Source organism: Medicago truncatula, chromosome 7 (genome assembly GCF_003473485.1).
Source record: "Medicago truncatula cultivar Jemalong A17 chromosome 7, MtrunA17r5.0-ANR, whole genome shotgun sequence".
Taxonomy (NCBI): domain Eukaryota; kingdom Viridiplantae; phylum Streptophyta; class Magnoliopsida; order Fabales; family Fabaceae; genus Medicago; species Medicago truncatula.
Window position 1 is genome coordinate 28,799,558 of NC_053048.1, and position 17,036 is coordinate 28,816,593.

General features: G+C 31.7%; 1 protein-coding gene and 2 non-coding genes across 3 annotated transcripts; all 3 read right to left on the minus strand.

The window, feature by feature from the left end:
• Positions 1-2,809: 2,809 nt before the first annotated feature.
• LOC25498482 (RHOMBOID-like protein 1) lies at positions 2,810-5,150 on the minus strand. Its single transcript, XM_024770193.2, has 5 exons — positions 4,947-5,150; positions 4,240-4,403; positions 3,886-4,142; positions 3,238-3,373; positions 2,810-3,090 (listed from the first exon to the last, which is right to left on the minus strand). The coding sequence occupies exons 1-5, from the start codon at positions 5,116-5,118 to the stop codon at positions 2,968-2,970; spliced, it is 852 nt and encodes a 283-aa protein (XP_024625961.2). The 5' UTR covers positions 5,119-5,150; the 3' UTR covers positions 2,810-2,967.
• Positions 5,151-10,866: 5,716 nt separating this feature from the next.
• Positions 10,867-10,938, minus strand: TRNAT-UGU (transfer RNA threonine (anticodon UGU)). Its single transcript has one exon. It is a non-coding gene; the product is annotated as a tRNA-Thr (tRNA).
• Positions 10,939-14,552: 3,614 nt separating this feature from the next.
• Positions 14,553-14,624, minus strand: TRNAT-UGU (transfer RNA threonine (anticodon UGU)). The gene has a single exon. It is a non-coding gene; the product is annotated as a tRNA-Thr (tRNA).
• Between the last annotated feature and the right edge of the window lie 2,412 nt (positions 14,625-17,036).

Below are 17,036 nucleotides of genomic sequence, written 5' to 3' on the forward strand. Positions count from 1 at the left end.
TTTATTATCTATTACTTTTCATTTAGAAAACCACGCTATTCAAGAATCTGTGGATGAAGCTGTAATGTGAAAATATTGGTTTCATTCACTCTCTCAAAGTATAAGGGGAGCTAATTTGTAGCTACACATCATGATGGAAAGCACAGGGTTAGATGACTTGCATTACAAGTTATCATCCTAACAGAAGTATGGCCCCCAAAGGATTTTGGCCCCTCCTAGATTTGAGGTTAGTTTTCTTAATAGACTTTCGGTCCACTGATTTGCGAGGTTTTATTTATCTTTGCTTGTCAATTGATAAATGTTTTACTGTTCTTATGGCTCTAGTACATATGTTGTCGATCATGGATTGCGGGGTGCAGGATGGCTGCTCTTTGATATATTTACGAAATATTACACAATTAATTTAATATCCTCGAGTATTTTGCAGCAACGATCTGCATCTCCTTTTATTCCCATTTGATGTTTTTTGGCTATAGTAATTCCTCCTGAAGTAGTTTTTCCACAAAAATCACATGTAACCTTCTTAGTTCTTCCTATCTTTCAGGTGGAATTACTAGAGTCAAAATACATTGATTTTAACTATTTCATATATATTTGATTGACAATTCCTTGGCAAAAAAGAAGATTTGTACACAGTAAAAATTGTTGGTTTGGCGTAATTTGTTTGTTAAATATGATGCAGTTTCGATATTTCAAATATGGATCTAAAGCTGCCATTATTGATCAAAGGCCTGTTTGCGAGTTCAAGACATTCCGCTTCTCCATTCGGCTTCTCCCAACCAATCCAAACATAAACTACCAAATGGAAGTCAAATTGCCATCCTTATTCTATTTGAATTCTCTCAAAACATTACATTACCCCAAAACATTCCCCCATCCAAGTCTTGTCAAATTCTCCCTTGCGTTGCACTGTAGTGTTCTTATGCAAGAAATTTGTTGTTATTACCCCTGGTTTTAACTTCTATATTCCACTAGCTCCAACAAATACAATTTCTGTCATTACCAGGACACATACTCTCTGATAATAGGATTTTCTTGAGACAATGAGGAAATGATTAAGACAATACCTTCATGAACTAAGTGCATACCAAGTGCATCGCACCATGTAAAGAGCAAATTTATGTGTGGACCACTGTGCCTTGCCTTCAATAGCGACTTGATCCACTTCACAATCAATTGTGTACACATAGGCCTTGCATTGTACCATTCGTCTTTCGAGGGAAAAATGACGATCATGCTGGGGTTGCTTAACTATATGAAAACCTTCGTTATCGATTATCTATTTGTGTGCATTTTCCATTGTTTTACTCTGGTTATGACCAATTGAGCACAAAGAATTAAGTTTTTGTCTATTTCTGTATTCTCTACAACGCACTACGCATCTGGTCTGTATGGTATATGTCCTGAGTTTAAAGTTTTGACGCCGTATTCATCTGAAGATGCATGTGGTTTATTCAGAGCTGCTATAAGGGACCCTGGTCCTGCATTTTTCCTTGAAAATGAGTTCTTGTAAATTTTAAAAAGGGTCATGTTAACAAGTGTCATAAGGTCACTAGTTAAGAAAGCAAAAAAATAGAAGTTTTGCATTGGAAACGACATTTTTCAATGTTCGAAAAAGTTGAATACACTAGTTTTCAACTCAAAATTTCTATATTTGTTTCCTTAACAAGTTCCTTAAGGGCCTCTTTAGCATTTTCCTTTTAAAAAACTATCTAATTTAATTTGATGAGTTATGTCCTCTAGGTATGATGAATTCAAGTCAAACAAAGGCTCCAGACTATTTAGGGCATCATTGGACCCAAGACACATTAGGTCTTCATTAGAATATATCAATGGTTTGTTAATTTCAAGAAAAATCAGGATCTCTAACTTCTTGCATCCCAAACAAGCAAGCATTGTTAAATAACTTTTACTTTGTGTTTAGGCTGCTAAGATACTTGCAAAGGAAGAAATCAGTGTTGGGGTAAGGTTTGCAATAGTTTGTGATGAAACTTCTCCGTTATGCAAAACTTCATATGACTTGATGATCTTATCCACATAGGTTATTAATTTGATGTCACTTCTATCGGTTGATCTATTTACAATCAATACTTTCTGGTGATGATTGAACAAGGGTATTCTCAGCATGGTGTTGGCTACAAAATCTGGTTTATCTCTTTACATTAGCTTCTATTTATCTTCTTGGCTAACTCTTGAAAATTGTGCAAGTTCATTCTTTTCTTGTGCAGCAAATCTGTACTTGAGAAGATTGGTTGTTATCTTGTTTCACCGGTTGAGATAGTTTCTGGGCCGGATTTCCCCATGTTTTACCCAAAGAATTTGAGGAGAAAGACTGACTCAGTGGTAATACTTTTGAAATATCATTTTTAATTCCTCTAAATATCTCATCCTGGTTTGAAAGATATGTTATGTTAGTTCCTGGTGTAGTCTGTTTTGATAACCTTTGGTGAAATATAAACCCTAACCTGTCTATAAACCCGAACAAATCGGATGGTTAAAAATCAAGATTATCATTCAATTATGACTAAAATTTAAAACTGAATGGTTGCTGGTTTCAAAACTTGCATATAGATCATTATATGTGACTGCGTGTTTGTGGTTTACAGGTTTAGGAGATTGTTCGTGTCGTGAATGCAGCATGCTGCACATAGAAGCAAGTGAAAATAGCATGCTGCACATAGAAGCAAGTGAAAATCGAATGAGTAACTTTATTGTGTTGCAGGCACGACCATGGTTTGGCTGCTGCCACTTTAATTCTGAATACATGACATTGCACACAATATAACTATATGTATGAATAGTTAGAATATATAAGAAAAATACAAATCAATCAATATTATATACATGAAAGGATGCTTATAACAAAAAGAAAAATATACATGAAAGATATAAACAAATACACTAATCAAATAGTGTATCATTTTGTTCATCATGAATAATGCAAATTATCAAGCCTTTAATGAGATCTTAATGGCAAATCTGAACACACAATTCAAGGATCTTGGAATCGGTCGGATGTAGCATATAATATATTATGGATTTTCCATTGCTCGAGCATGTCACGTTCATCTGGTTGCCGATCTGCTGAGTCTGCAGTTATGTTATTTAGCAAACATTAGTGCACATGTTTATCCCAGATGTTATACACCATAAGAACAATAAAATGTACAAGAGTAACATTGAGAAATTACATAGCATCATTGATAGTAAAAAAGAATCATATACAAAATTGATTACCAAGCAAAAAGAGTTATTAATATTCTTTGAATTGCAGCTCCATTTTGAAGTTGGGATACACGACAAATAATGGCACCAGGAGCAGTGATCATTTGCATCGACACCTCTTAGAAGTGCAACTAGGCCAAGAGTAAACCTGTCATGTAAAAATTTACCATAAGCTCAAAGTAAAAATCAAAATTACATAATCAGAATGAGGAAAATGTAAGGAATTTGAATTTATTCTTGAAAAAGTAAGGAATTTTGTAAAGATAATGAAAGAATAATAAGCTTTCAACTTATATTGCTTTCTAGGTTCTATTTTTCAACTTTCTTTTTGTGTTTACAACTTTTATTCCTTTCTAGTGTCACTTTACAATAACCTCTTTTCTAGTCACTTTTATCACTTCAGCTCTCTCACATGTGAAACTTTATCTTGCGCCCTGCCACAACATAAATATGTAGTCCCGACACTTCAGATTGAAGGCGTGTATGTTGTCTGACACATACCAATATCCGACACCAACATAACACCGACACATATGATTACATAGAAAAATTTCACTTCTCAAATGTGCCGGTGCTTCATATCTTAAACCCAGCAAGTCCGCTTTCTAATACTTTTGCCGGAAGAACTTAATATAAGAAAAACGTGACACTTAAGCTTACCCAACAATTAGCAGGATTAGGGCTAAGAGCCAAGAGATGCACTGATAAATCTTAAATTTCGATTTAACTAATGATGGATATGCTGGAGTTGCATATTTTTGCTTAATCCATCCAAACTGAGGACGGATCAAGAACACAAATCCAAGAAGAAATCCTGAAATAAACCCTCCGATATGAGCGAAATTGTCCACATGTGGGAAAATTCCTACTGCTAGATTGATGACAATAATAGAAACAAGAGTAATGAGTGTTCCTAGCTGCAAAGGAAAACAAAATCTTAATCAAGTTAGTTGTTTTCTTTTGAAAACACAACTCTTAGGTTTACATGTCAAATATGAGGAATTTGTTAAGTACCCTTTTCTCATATATGGACCAATTAGTAATGAGTTCTGAAAGCATGGCTCCTAGTAAACCAAAAAGAGCACTTGAAGCACCAACTGAGATTCTTTGCTGAATGAAAAGAGAAGAAAGCAAGCTACCACCAAATCCAGAAATCACATATAGTACTCCAATAAGCACTGTAATATACAACTATACAATAGTTAAAAATATACTTTGCATAAATCATGAAAACAATTATGAAATCAGAAAACTATATATATACTTCATAGAATAGAAACTAAAAGAGTATATCTGATGCCAATTTATCAGAATAAACGGTACAACCCAAATTATTTCTCATTTCATATGAAGCACTGACGCAAACACGAACACCAAAACAAGATATTGACGGTGTGGCACATAGGCATCGATAATACTTTAAGAAAATAGAAGCGCTTGCATGTAATAATATGTGTCGGTGTCGATAGTATACTTTATGTGAATAGCTTCATAACTCTATTTTTCTTCCCAACTATATGTGAATAAAGCAAAATTTACCGGGAAAAAGATCTATTATCAAATATCAGGGGCAATAAACAACTTAAGATATTTCTATAATAAGAGATAAAATAAAGTTAAACTATTTGCATATAAATATAATCTGTTTTCATCTAAACAGTCTGATAAGTATTTAAATCAGTAAATAAACTCAGATAAGTCAATTTGTACATGATACATACCAAACCCGAAATCTTGCTCAAGGCGAATTCCAACAACAAGAATGCCTAACATATTTGCCAATAGATGGAATACTCCACCATGTAACCACATACAAGTCATAAGGCGCCAACCTTGGTGTCTGTAAACCACTTGGTGCACATCCAAGGCCCCCATACTCGTTAACCTTAACATACAAGAAAACACTCCGTTTAATCAAAAGTAACTACATAACACTAATCTCTAGCATGGTTTTAAATTGCAGCCGCGATTGCAATTACACTGTAAAGTGATAAGTTTCATTTATCAATCTAAGAAGAATTATACATATCTAGCATTTTACAATCAATAGCATTTTAAGAGAAGTCGAAGTACTGGTATAAAAACTCACGTCAACAATGAAGGCCCGAGAAGAGGGTTCTCATGGAAAGGCTGAAAGGAGAATCGACCTAAGAACCGCGCAATGCAAACAACCGAGTTATTAGGACAGTCATTTTCATACATGGTGATGATGAAGACAATAACATTGACAATTACAAAGAAAGGAATCAACCAAGGAATCCATTTCTTGAAATGCTTCATTTCTTTGTATTCAACCATGGCTTCAACTTTTGAAGGCAAAGATTTGTTTATCTCCATTGAGTTGAGCAAAAGAAGAGAGAAAAAGAAAAAAGAAAAAAAAACTCAATACTTGAACTATTTTTGTGGCAAAATTTGATCACACTCTAAACCATACAAAAGTGGAAATAATACAATGAAGGTGATGATGATTTAATGAGTCAAAGGTAGGTAATCTAAAGCACTCACAATGAATTTGCTTAATTTTCTTAAGACTGATTAATAACACTATTTGTTTAAATATTTTGTAGTTAACTAATGTTTTCAATAACTGCTACTAATTTATTTGATTTGGAGGTTTGTATTTGGAAGTTCCTATGTTAAAGAAGACTAGAACGGTTCTGATGGACATGCCAATGATTCATGCCTTGGTTGGATCATAAAACAATGAAATAAATATGTTATGTTATTTCTCAAGTGACATTTGGATGGTTTAGATTCTAGAAATTGAAGTTTTGTCTCTTCATTAGAAGATGACATATATAAGGATACATAAGATAGGAAGGGGTGAAAAGGTTGAAAAATGGTTTATTCCATAATTCCAACAATAAGAAACAAATTTTAGGTTTGGTTGACCTTAGTTTATATAGTGGGACAATAAAACAGATCGGATGAAACCTCAATTTAGTTTTGTTAATGACTAAAAGTAATGTTACACGTTATTATACCAAAAATGTTCTACATGTATTATATCACCTATCATTGTTAGAAATATCTTAGGGATTAACATTAACAAATGTATTCTTCAAAAGAATAAAACATTAACCCAAGTAGTATATATGGAGTCAAAGAAAAATTAAAAAAATTAGTGTGATAATTTATTTATTTATTATTTTTAGGGGAAAAAACTTACGTCATTTCATTACTCAGGGATGGAGCTGGAGGGACTTGCAGAGGTCACGGTCCCCCAGAACTCTTTTTAAAAATTTATGCTAGTACATAAATATTTTTGATCTATATATATTTTTTGTGAACTATATATGATATTGTATAATGGTCCTTCTTTTTACTCAATATATTGGGTCATAAACTTTGACAAAAAAAATAATGGGTCTTAAACACCTACATTTGAATTTCTAGGCTTAATTGCACTAATATTTAACAAAGAATCCTTAACAACAATGAAAAAGAAATTGAAGTGTGACCGAAATTTACAAAAGAACCTTAATTAATCCTTAACTAGAATCCTAATATATATGATTCCTCATTTCAATTTCGTTTAGTAATATCGAATCACTATTTTTAATTTTGAGTGCACTACCAATTGTTCATTGGTCGCAATTTCATCCCGAATTATTCCTCATGCTCTTGTATTTTTGTTGTTTCACATTTTCTTTCGCTGTTATATATTCAAAATTTGCTTTAGTCTCTTCATTCTTAGACAAGCCTCAAAACACTCATCTTTCTTATATTCGTGAAATTTCTTATAATTTTGAATATATCTTATAATTTCTTAAATATCTTTCAAATATTATTCATTTAAACATTCATTTTTTTCACTAAATCATATTTTCAACTTGGTCCCCCCTAAGCTTAATTCCTAGCTCAGCCCCTGTCATTACTACTAATAATACGAATACAAGTGAGTACATTAGTAAAAAATGAAAACTAACAAAAAATATAGCTTCCTTTACTAACAAGTGAGTCGCCTCATTGACTTGTCTCCTAATAAATTCAACACAAAAGTTTGTAAAACAAGAACTATATACATATAAATTATGATTTTGCCTAGAAGCTGTTTGCAGTCCCCCAAAAAAAATATACTATATTCAGCTGGCCGATGAGGCAAAGAGCAACTTTCTAAATTTGTTTTGCAGACGGCATAGCTTTACATTTTTTAAAGGATAGACGGTTTATTTTGTAAGTGGCTGATCCAATTAAGCCTCTTTTTTTGTCATGGTTTTAAGTTATATCATATATGAGTAGGGTAGTAACAAAAGTTTAGCTTTTTTTATTGGTAGTTGTTGAATTCATTTGTTTGTCTTCGAAGAATTTAACTACTTACTCTTTGTAACGGGTTTTGACATATGTGTTTGTCACTAATTGAGTAGCTAAGTTTAGTATTTTTTTTATATATTCTAAATAAAAATAATTATAATATATATTTTTTTTAACAAATCAAAATGGATTAAATGCTCAAAAGCAAAGTGATTCACCCCGCATAAGGTGTGCTAAAAGCAATGAATCACCCAATGTCAGTTACAAGTCACAAGCATCTAAAGAAGATGTCACCAACAACAAAAATAAAATTACATGACATCCATACAAACGAGTGGGTGTCGCCACCAATCATGAAAACCTAACGCTATAGGAACAAAATTCGAAGAAAGCCATAAAAAGGAGTTCAGCTTCACTTTTTCAACAATACTGAAAGGATCAATAACCACGCTTTTGAAGACATAGTTGTTTCTCTCTTTTCAAATTGCCCAAATACAAGCAAGCCAAATAACCTTAAGATAAAAATGAGAAGGACGCGATAAACCTGCCATGTGAATAAACTGAAAGTAGTGATCCGTTACCGAGCCATGAAAATCACAAGGGATACCAATCCAATTACACATTGAATACCAGACACTCCCAAACACCTCACAACCAAAGAAGAGGTGATCCACCATCTCAGATGATTCACACCCACCAACACAGACATTGTCAATAGGTTGAATAACATGACGACGAACCAAATTTGAACGGGTTGGAATTCTATCTTGAAGAAGTCGCCAAGCAAACAGAGACACTTTTGTAGGAACTAATTTGTGTCACACATCATTAAGAACACCAACCACCACCTGTTCATCTGAAATGGTTAGGTAACAATACGTCCCACTAACCGTATAGCCATGAATCGGATCAAGCAACCACCACCACTAGTCCTGAATATTTTCCTGCAAAACAATGTTATTTAACAGTGAAACACACTCCCTCACACTCTCTTCCTCCCAAGCCAGCAATCGACGCCTCCAAACCCACCCATATTCGCCTACCTCCCACCCCATTCTCGCCATCTCCTCCACCAAACAATCCTTATTCACTGATAAGTCATACAGTCGGCTGAAACGAATATTAAAAGGAATTCCACCCAGCCAATTATCATTCCAAAAGAAAGTTTTCCGCCCATCTCCCACCAACCGCCTAATATTGTTATCAAACCATCTACCAACATCCACCCCCTCCCTTCCCTCACATTACAAATCATCCTCCACCACCTAGAAACATTTCTACCTCCTTCCACTATGCAACCACCAACCTCTCCATATCGTGCCTTTAAAACACGATACCACAATCCCTCTTTATCTACCTTCAACCTTCAGCACCACTTCCATAATAGAGATAAATAAAATTCTCTTAATCTCTGAACCCCTAAACCACCGCTATTCACATGTAAACACACATAATCCCATTTTAAATAATTATAATATATTAATATGAGTTTATTATAAAATCATAAACCAAACAAATGTTTGTGACTAAATAATTAGATTTTCTTTTGAGAGGTGACTAAAGGTCATGTTCGGTCTTATAGAGGGGAGTGGTAGGCCATGTGCTTGGAAAGAAACATATAGAATCCAATCTTTTTGTTGATGAGTTGTTGATATTTATCTTTTATGGAATATTTGTTTAGTAGTAGATGGGCTTGTCGTCCATGTGCTACGAGATTGCATCAGTAAAATACACTTATGTCTAAGATTAATCTCTTCTAATCATGTTTCTAATGTCTTTTCTTTATCTTATATGCTTCATGAATATAACCAATGATCTTCATGGAGCTCATGACGTAGATTAAACTTTGACTTTCGTGGCTCCAAATATGGTTAAAGATATTGAAGACAATTTCCAGGATATGTGAAGTGACTTCATTGGATGAAGAAGATCTTGGGAGGTGGATGAAGCTCAACTACGATGGATATTATAATGATAGGTTAGAAATGTTCATTTTTGCAAAGTTTTCTTAATATTCATTTTCGCGAGTCTCTCTTTAGAGAGTTCTAGAGTCTTTCTTTTTGGTGATATATATGAGACTTACATGCCTAAAAATGTATGTGTAGCTTTATAATTTATTTTCTTATAGACTTTGAGCCCTTGTTTTTACAAAATAAATAAATAGTTCAAGCAAATCCATACCAATTTTTGAATTATCCCGATTTCTTAACGTTTGTGATTTGTTTGGCAATTATCAAGAAAATAATTAACAGGAGAGCAGGAAATACTTAATGGGAAAGCAGAAAATCAGGGGAAACTCAATTTCCCTACTTTGAATGGCAGCATAAAATGCATGTATTTAGTGGATTGAACCAAATTTCAACATAAATAAAACTAAACTCAAGCATTCAATAAAATAAAAACTAAACCCAAAGAAATTAATATAAAGTGTGAATATTGTTATAAAAAGAAAAAAGACTAAAAATCAAATTTCATCATCCATAATTTGTTTACGACTCAATTCAATTTACCATAAAAAATAATACTCAAATTAATTTTAAATCTTTATAATAGAGACTAATAATTTTTTTTAGACTGAATTGAATCTAGATAAATATGTGAGATACCAAAATTGAGTTTCTAGTAAAATGAAAATATTTTATTTTCTTAAGGTTTAAGGAGTTGCAAGTTAGTGAGTGTAAAACGCGTGATACCCTGCAATATGCCATAGAAAAGTACGTACATGTGCGGGACAGAGAGAGTCAATCCGTCCTTACTTATATGAACATCTACATCACATCAGTGATGATGCACTGAACATATTCCTTTTAAATAACTTAGCAATATGTTATTTTCTAAGGGGAAATGTATTGCAATTTTAAAAAGGAATTTAATAGTTATTAATAAAAGTGTATATAAATTGCACCATTGGAACCCCGTTAATTAGAAAATCAAGAGCTCCATTCCTATCAGCACAGTGATTACTTTCACGAAAAATATAAGTAATAATAACATTGTTATTTTCTGATCTTATGAGTTTATATTTAAATTTTAAAATCAAAAATATTTTAACGTGTATTGGAGGTTTTTGCGAAAAATCAATAAGATGAAAAAGAAGGTGTCTAATAATAATAGGCTATCTCCCCCACCTATTTCTTAATTTTCAAAAATGAGATCGAAGCCCACGACCAAGACGAAACAAATATTTATAAAAAGAAATGCTCTCACACAGGATGGAACTTCGGACCTTCACTCTACAAGTTTTGGAGGTTTTTGCGAGAAATCAATGAGGTGTGTAATAATAAAAGGCAATCTCTCCACCTATTTCATAATTTCCCAAAATTAGATCTAAGCCTGCGACCACAACCTAACAAATATTTGCAAAAAAAAAATGCGTATGTAAAAAAATGCCCTCACGCAGGATCGAACTACAGACCTTCAGTTTACAAGACTGACGCTCTACCACTGAGCTATAAGGGCTTGATATTGCTTTATCATAAAAAAGTAAATCTTATTGTATTTTCTTTTTTACTAATGAAAAATGGTATTAATTCATTTAAATTGATGAAATGCATTAAAACAACACAAATTCAATGTTTCTAAAAACGAAAAGGATACATGAGTGAAAAATCTCACTTCATTCAAGTTAGTAGTATAAAATGGTAAAATGTCTATAAATGTGACAAAATCAAAACTACTAGAATACACATCGTAACTAGAGATTTGTAACGTTGACGTCTAAGTCGTTGATTTAATTCATAGTTGATCGAAATTGATGTATCCCATGATTGAGGTCCAATTGAAATTAGTGTTGTGTAGGTTGATTTATGATTAAAAGATTGAACATGTGTAAGATTATAATATAGTTAATTTGGAGAATGTTGCAAAATGAATTAAGTTTAAAATTTGGATTCTATTGAAATGATTAATGTATGATGAATTGAAATAGTTGTGTAAAGTTAATTACTACATGAATTATGAATTTTGTATATCTCCATTAATTGTTAATGTTCAATATGAAAATGAGTTTGGTAACTGAGGCATACCTTTGGGTATGAATGCTCTTGTGGATAAGTGTTAAATTTCAACTGATAAGTATCATAAGGTATTATGCATATGAGGTGAGCTCTATCATAATGAAGAATATAAAAAGAATATTTAAGAACACATTGATTAAGAATAATTAACTTAGGATTGTGGAATTGTTTCTTACAATTTCTTTACAATGTGTATGTTTTATTTGAAAATCGTGTTTAAAGACAATATTATGTTTTAATCCACTTTGGAAAGTCCACTGTGAAAATTAAAATCTCGCCCCACATTAATTTCACCTTTTTGATGTACATGCCATTTCAAAGTATCATCATAGACAAATCAAAGTCTAGTTTTAGGTTTATTAAAAGTTGTATCTTTCAAAAATATTCCTTATGTAATTTGTCAACATTTTGTAAATGTTTCTTGAAATAGAAGTTATTCTAGTTTATTTTACTTGAACTTTTTGAACTAAAGTTTTGAAGTAAAATACCTTTTAAGATGAAAATATTTCAAACTCTTATTATTAAAATGGTATGTTATATAATCCCAAACAAACGAACACCACAATACAAGGAAACATCGCACAAAATAATGGACAGAACAACGTTGCATTTAAATGGCGAAATAACGAAGAAAAATAATGGGAAAATAAAACCAAATTTATGTGGAAGTTACTTATTTTTAGATTAAATGAGAAAAATTAGTGGAGATGGGTGATTCCAAACAAAAATATAACTCAAAACCACCTTTTTTAGATGAATGATATAGAAGGAATTCAAAGAGAATGAGAAGTTTTTTCTCTAAAAAACTACTCCATCCGGTCTCAATTATTAACAACATTTCAATTTATTACATGCTAGATACACTAATTATTCAATTAATTTAAAAATAATTTTTTTGCTTTCAATTGAAACCGGAGGGAGTAGAAACTAAGGGTTATTACAAGTATCATCCAATTGGGAAATTCATAAAAAGCTGAAACAACACTCACCCTGAAGAAGAATGTTTATGATATGTTTGTTATTTTTATTGTTGATGTTATAAATTTGAGTTAAAGTCTCATGTTGGATAAAAGAGTAGATGTTGAATAACATATAAATGAGAAGACCTGTGTACCTAATATAATGTAAGAAGACTCAATATCCAATCTAAAAATTGATTAATTTGGGACATGACTTTTTGTGTCTGAAAACCAAATGGATTTTATTGCGCTTTTTTCGTCAATTGATAATTTCTCCTCCAACCTCTTTGTTTCTCAAAGTTTTCTTATTTGTCTGGATATTAGAATCCGAATGTATAAAAATCCTTTTTTTTTTTACTTATTTGAATTTTAATATTGGGATAAATAAGAGAATTTTGAAAAGTGCAGGATTTAAGAGAAAAAGTCATGTCAATTTAATTTTCTTTTTCATACCCCTCAAACAATCCTTCTTGGTTTTAGCCGTCTATTTTATCTAACATTCCATTTAACCATCTTCATTTTATACAGAATATTCTTTCATGATTTTCCTTTTTTTTAAGAAGACAAAGAAAAACATGTATTAGCCGACTATACTTGCACAACGTTTGTCAAGAATAGTCATGTTGAAAATAATTTCACACATTGTGAAAACAAAACTACCATCAAGAAATAAAGTCAAGCAAAAAAAAAAAATTAGAACCAAGATCAAAGTCCAATTGTTAAACACTAATAAGACAAATAAGAGGGTTGTTCCGCCATATCCTAAACACTTGGTATTCACCTTTAAATCACTATGAAAATTGAATTTTAACATGGTCAATCAAACGATGCAACAGACCCTTCCAAAAATTCTATCATCGCACGCTTTTCAAATGCTATAGTCTAGTCTAGGTGCAAGACTGCAAAGCCAATTATATGACATGAAGTTTTTCTCTTAACAACTTATTTGCCAAATCAACATATCAAAATAATGCACTATAAATATCCAACCACTAAAAAAACTCACCATAAAATAACGAGACTTTCTTTTTGGCGACATATATGAGACTTACATGCCTAAAAATGCATGTGTAGCTTTGTAACTTATTTCCTTTTGGACTTTGACCTTTTTTTTACCAAATAAATAAATAGTTCAAGCCAATCCATACCAATTTTTGGATGCTTAAATGTGAAAATAGTCCCTGCAAATATCTGACATTTTGGTTTTAGTCCCTGTAATTTTTTTTTGGTTTTAGTCCCTGCAAATATAAAAAATTTGGTTTGGTCCTTGATATTTTGTTTTAGTCCTTGCAAAATTGATTCATATTGGATTTGGTCCTTGTAATATGTAGAATATTTGATTTTAGTCCCTCAAAATAGGACTAAAATGAATATTATAGGACCAATTTCAATATGAAATGATTTTACAAGGATTAAAACAAAATACCAAGGATCAAAACCAAATATTCTATATTTGCAGGGACTAAAACCAAAAAAATATTTTTATAAAGACTAAAACCAAAATGCAAGATATTTGCAAGAACCATTTCCATATTTAAGCCATTTTTTATTTATTTATTTGGCAATTAGCCAGACAATAATTAAGAAGAGAGGAAATACGTAATGGAAAAGCTGAAAATGAGGGGAACTCAATTTTCCATACTTTAAAATGCATGTATAGATATTTTGGTGTTTATTTAGTGGGTTGGACCACTGGGTGGAACCTAAATTCAACATAAATAAAACTAAACTCAACCATTCAATTAAGAAAAAAAAAAAACTAAACTCAAAGAAACTAATATAAAGTGTGAATATTGTTATAAAAAGAAAAAAGACTAAAATCGAATTTCATCATTGATAATTTGTTTATTACTCAATTTAATTTATAATAAAAAGTAATACTCAAAATAAATTTAAATCTTTATAATAGAGAGACTAATATTTTTTTTAGACTAAATTCAATTTAGATAAATATGAGATTTACCAAAATTGGGTTTCTAGTAAAATAATAATATATATTTGTTTTCCTAAGGTTGAAGGAGTTGGAAGTTAGGAATAAATGAGTAATAATAAGACTATTTTTTTCTTTCAAATCTATGAGTTTTCCAATTTGTAGAAATGCCCTCACGCAGGATCGAACTACGGACCTTCAGTTTACAAGACTGACGCTCTACCACTGAGCTATAAGGGCTTGACATTGCTTTATCATAAAAAGTAAAGGTTATTCTATTTTCATTTTTACTAATGAAAAATAATATTAATTTATTTAAATTGATGATATACATTAAAAACAACACAAATTCAACATTTTTAAAAACAAAAAGGGTAAATGAGTGAATCTTGTAAATAATATTTGTTGAATCTTGTTTTTTTCTTCCATAAAAATACATAGGGTTCAATTTGTGTGTCAGTCGGGTTGTTTAATGGTGTTTAATACCCCCCTTTATTTCTATCGTTTTTGCCCAATTCTTTACAATCAAGGAAGCGTTAAAATGGCTCATTCTTTCCTTTTCTATCCTTATTTAATCTAGTAACTTTTCATAGGAACTCAGCCATTTGTAATCACGTTTTACTATTCCGATAGAGCATGGGAAGCCCAAAAGACAAAAGAAACTTTTTTTAGTGGGTGTTTGGTAACCTAGTAGCTCACCGCTACCTCAAGTTTAAGACCATTTTAACCGCAATTTCCTAAAGCTCCAATTACTAACTTTTATCCAACGTACGGCGGCACCACAACTTTTTGAAATATCCAAACATACATTAAATGTAATCATGTTTTCTTTCCAACTTTTTTCTTTTGTTTTTGAATTTTTAAAAGGAGTAACAAATAAACCTTCCTCCAACTTAATTTTTGGTTTGAACTTTCCTCCAACTTTGTTAATCAAAATTTATCCTTCCCACCAAAACAAAAGTAAAATCACCAATAATTGAAGTGTGTGTGTCTATATATATATATATATATATATATATATATATATATATATGGCAGTTTATAGGGATGTTCGCGGTGCGGTTTTGAGCATAAAAGTCATCCAAACCAAACCAATGCGGCTTGGATTGGTTTGGTTTGTGCGGTTTATCGCAAGATAAAAAAAAATTACATTAACTCTAATATTGCCAATTTGTTACAAAATAAACATAGGACATTTTATTTTGATGTTTATATGATAAAATATTAGGTAAAACTTATATCAAAATAGGTAAAATTAAGAAGAAACATAAGCATGAAACAAATTATTGGGAAGTAAAGGAAACAAATTCATCACTGGAAATGAATTGAAAGAGATGGAAAGGAATTAGAATCGAACCTGATGGTGCAACAATGGAAAAACCGAATTGAAAGAGATTATTCTTGAGCTATGTAATTGGGCTAGTACATGTTTGAGTAATATTCATTATTCTTGCGGTTTGGTTTGGTTGCTAAGATGCAAACCGCAAACCGAACCAAATCGCACGGTTTAGTGCAAAAGTCATCCGAATTCATCTGAACCAAGTGCGGTTTTTTGCGGTTTCGATTTGGATTGGTTTGATTTGCGGTTTTTTTATTGGGTTGGTTCGGTTTTGAACACCCCTAACAGTTTACATTACTGTATATGACAGTTTACATTACTAGAAAATATTGAAGTCCCAGACCATGATTTGGACAATGGTAAGTTGTTTTTATTTAACTCATTCATTAAGAATTTTTTCTTAATATTGTGTGTTGCATTAATTTATATTTTAGCATCTCATCATTTTATTTTTAATTCAAGAAAATATTCACCATTTTGTTTTTTCTCCATTGTTGTTCAATGATCCTTCCACTGTTTTTTCTTCATTATTGTTCAATGAACCTTCAACTTTTTTCTCAATTGTTGTTCGAAATCATTTCTTGTTTCATGGATTCTTTGGTTTTCCATTACATATATGGGTATTTCCTTTTTCATGGAATAACGTTGGTTGTATTTTTTCATGGAATAACATCAAACATGGTTAATGTACATATTTAAAGAGCCAAAATTGTGGAACTCTATGTAATGGAACAAGCCGAGTAGTTTTTTGCATTTATTAGTAGAAAACATTTTGTGGCCTCGATAAAATACATCTAATGGAGTACAAGAATTGGATTAGGCTATAATAATGGACTATGCAGTTGTGGTTATTGAGAGGTTGAGGGTATAATTGATATATTACAACCTTAAACTTTAAAAGCGACACTTAAATATGATCAATTTTTTTTGTTGTAAATGTGACAGTTAAAAAGGAATGGAGGGAGTAGTGTTTATGGTTGTTATGTTTTGGACAGATGGAACCAAAGACAACATTGGTTTTTGCATCATGGTAGACATTTCATTGGTTCTGATGAAGAAGCGGACTATGTAGGAGGATAACTTTGTGTGGGAAGATATATGTAGTGATTACATCATTCATTTTATGTTCGATGATCTTGTTAAAAATTGTGCTCACTATTTCAAGATTTCACACTTCAGGCGTTTCAATTATGAGTTAGGTTTCAGAACTAGCTTGTTTGAAGTGGTGAGTGACAATGATGTAATTGGGATGATGAACATAGCTATCAAATCCAACAATGAAGTTCACTTGTATTATGAGCAATCGTGGATGA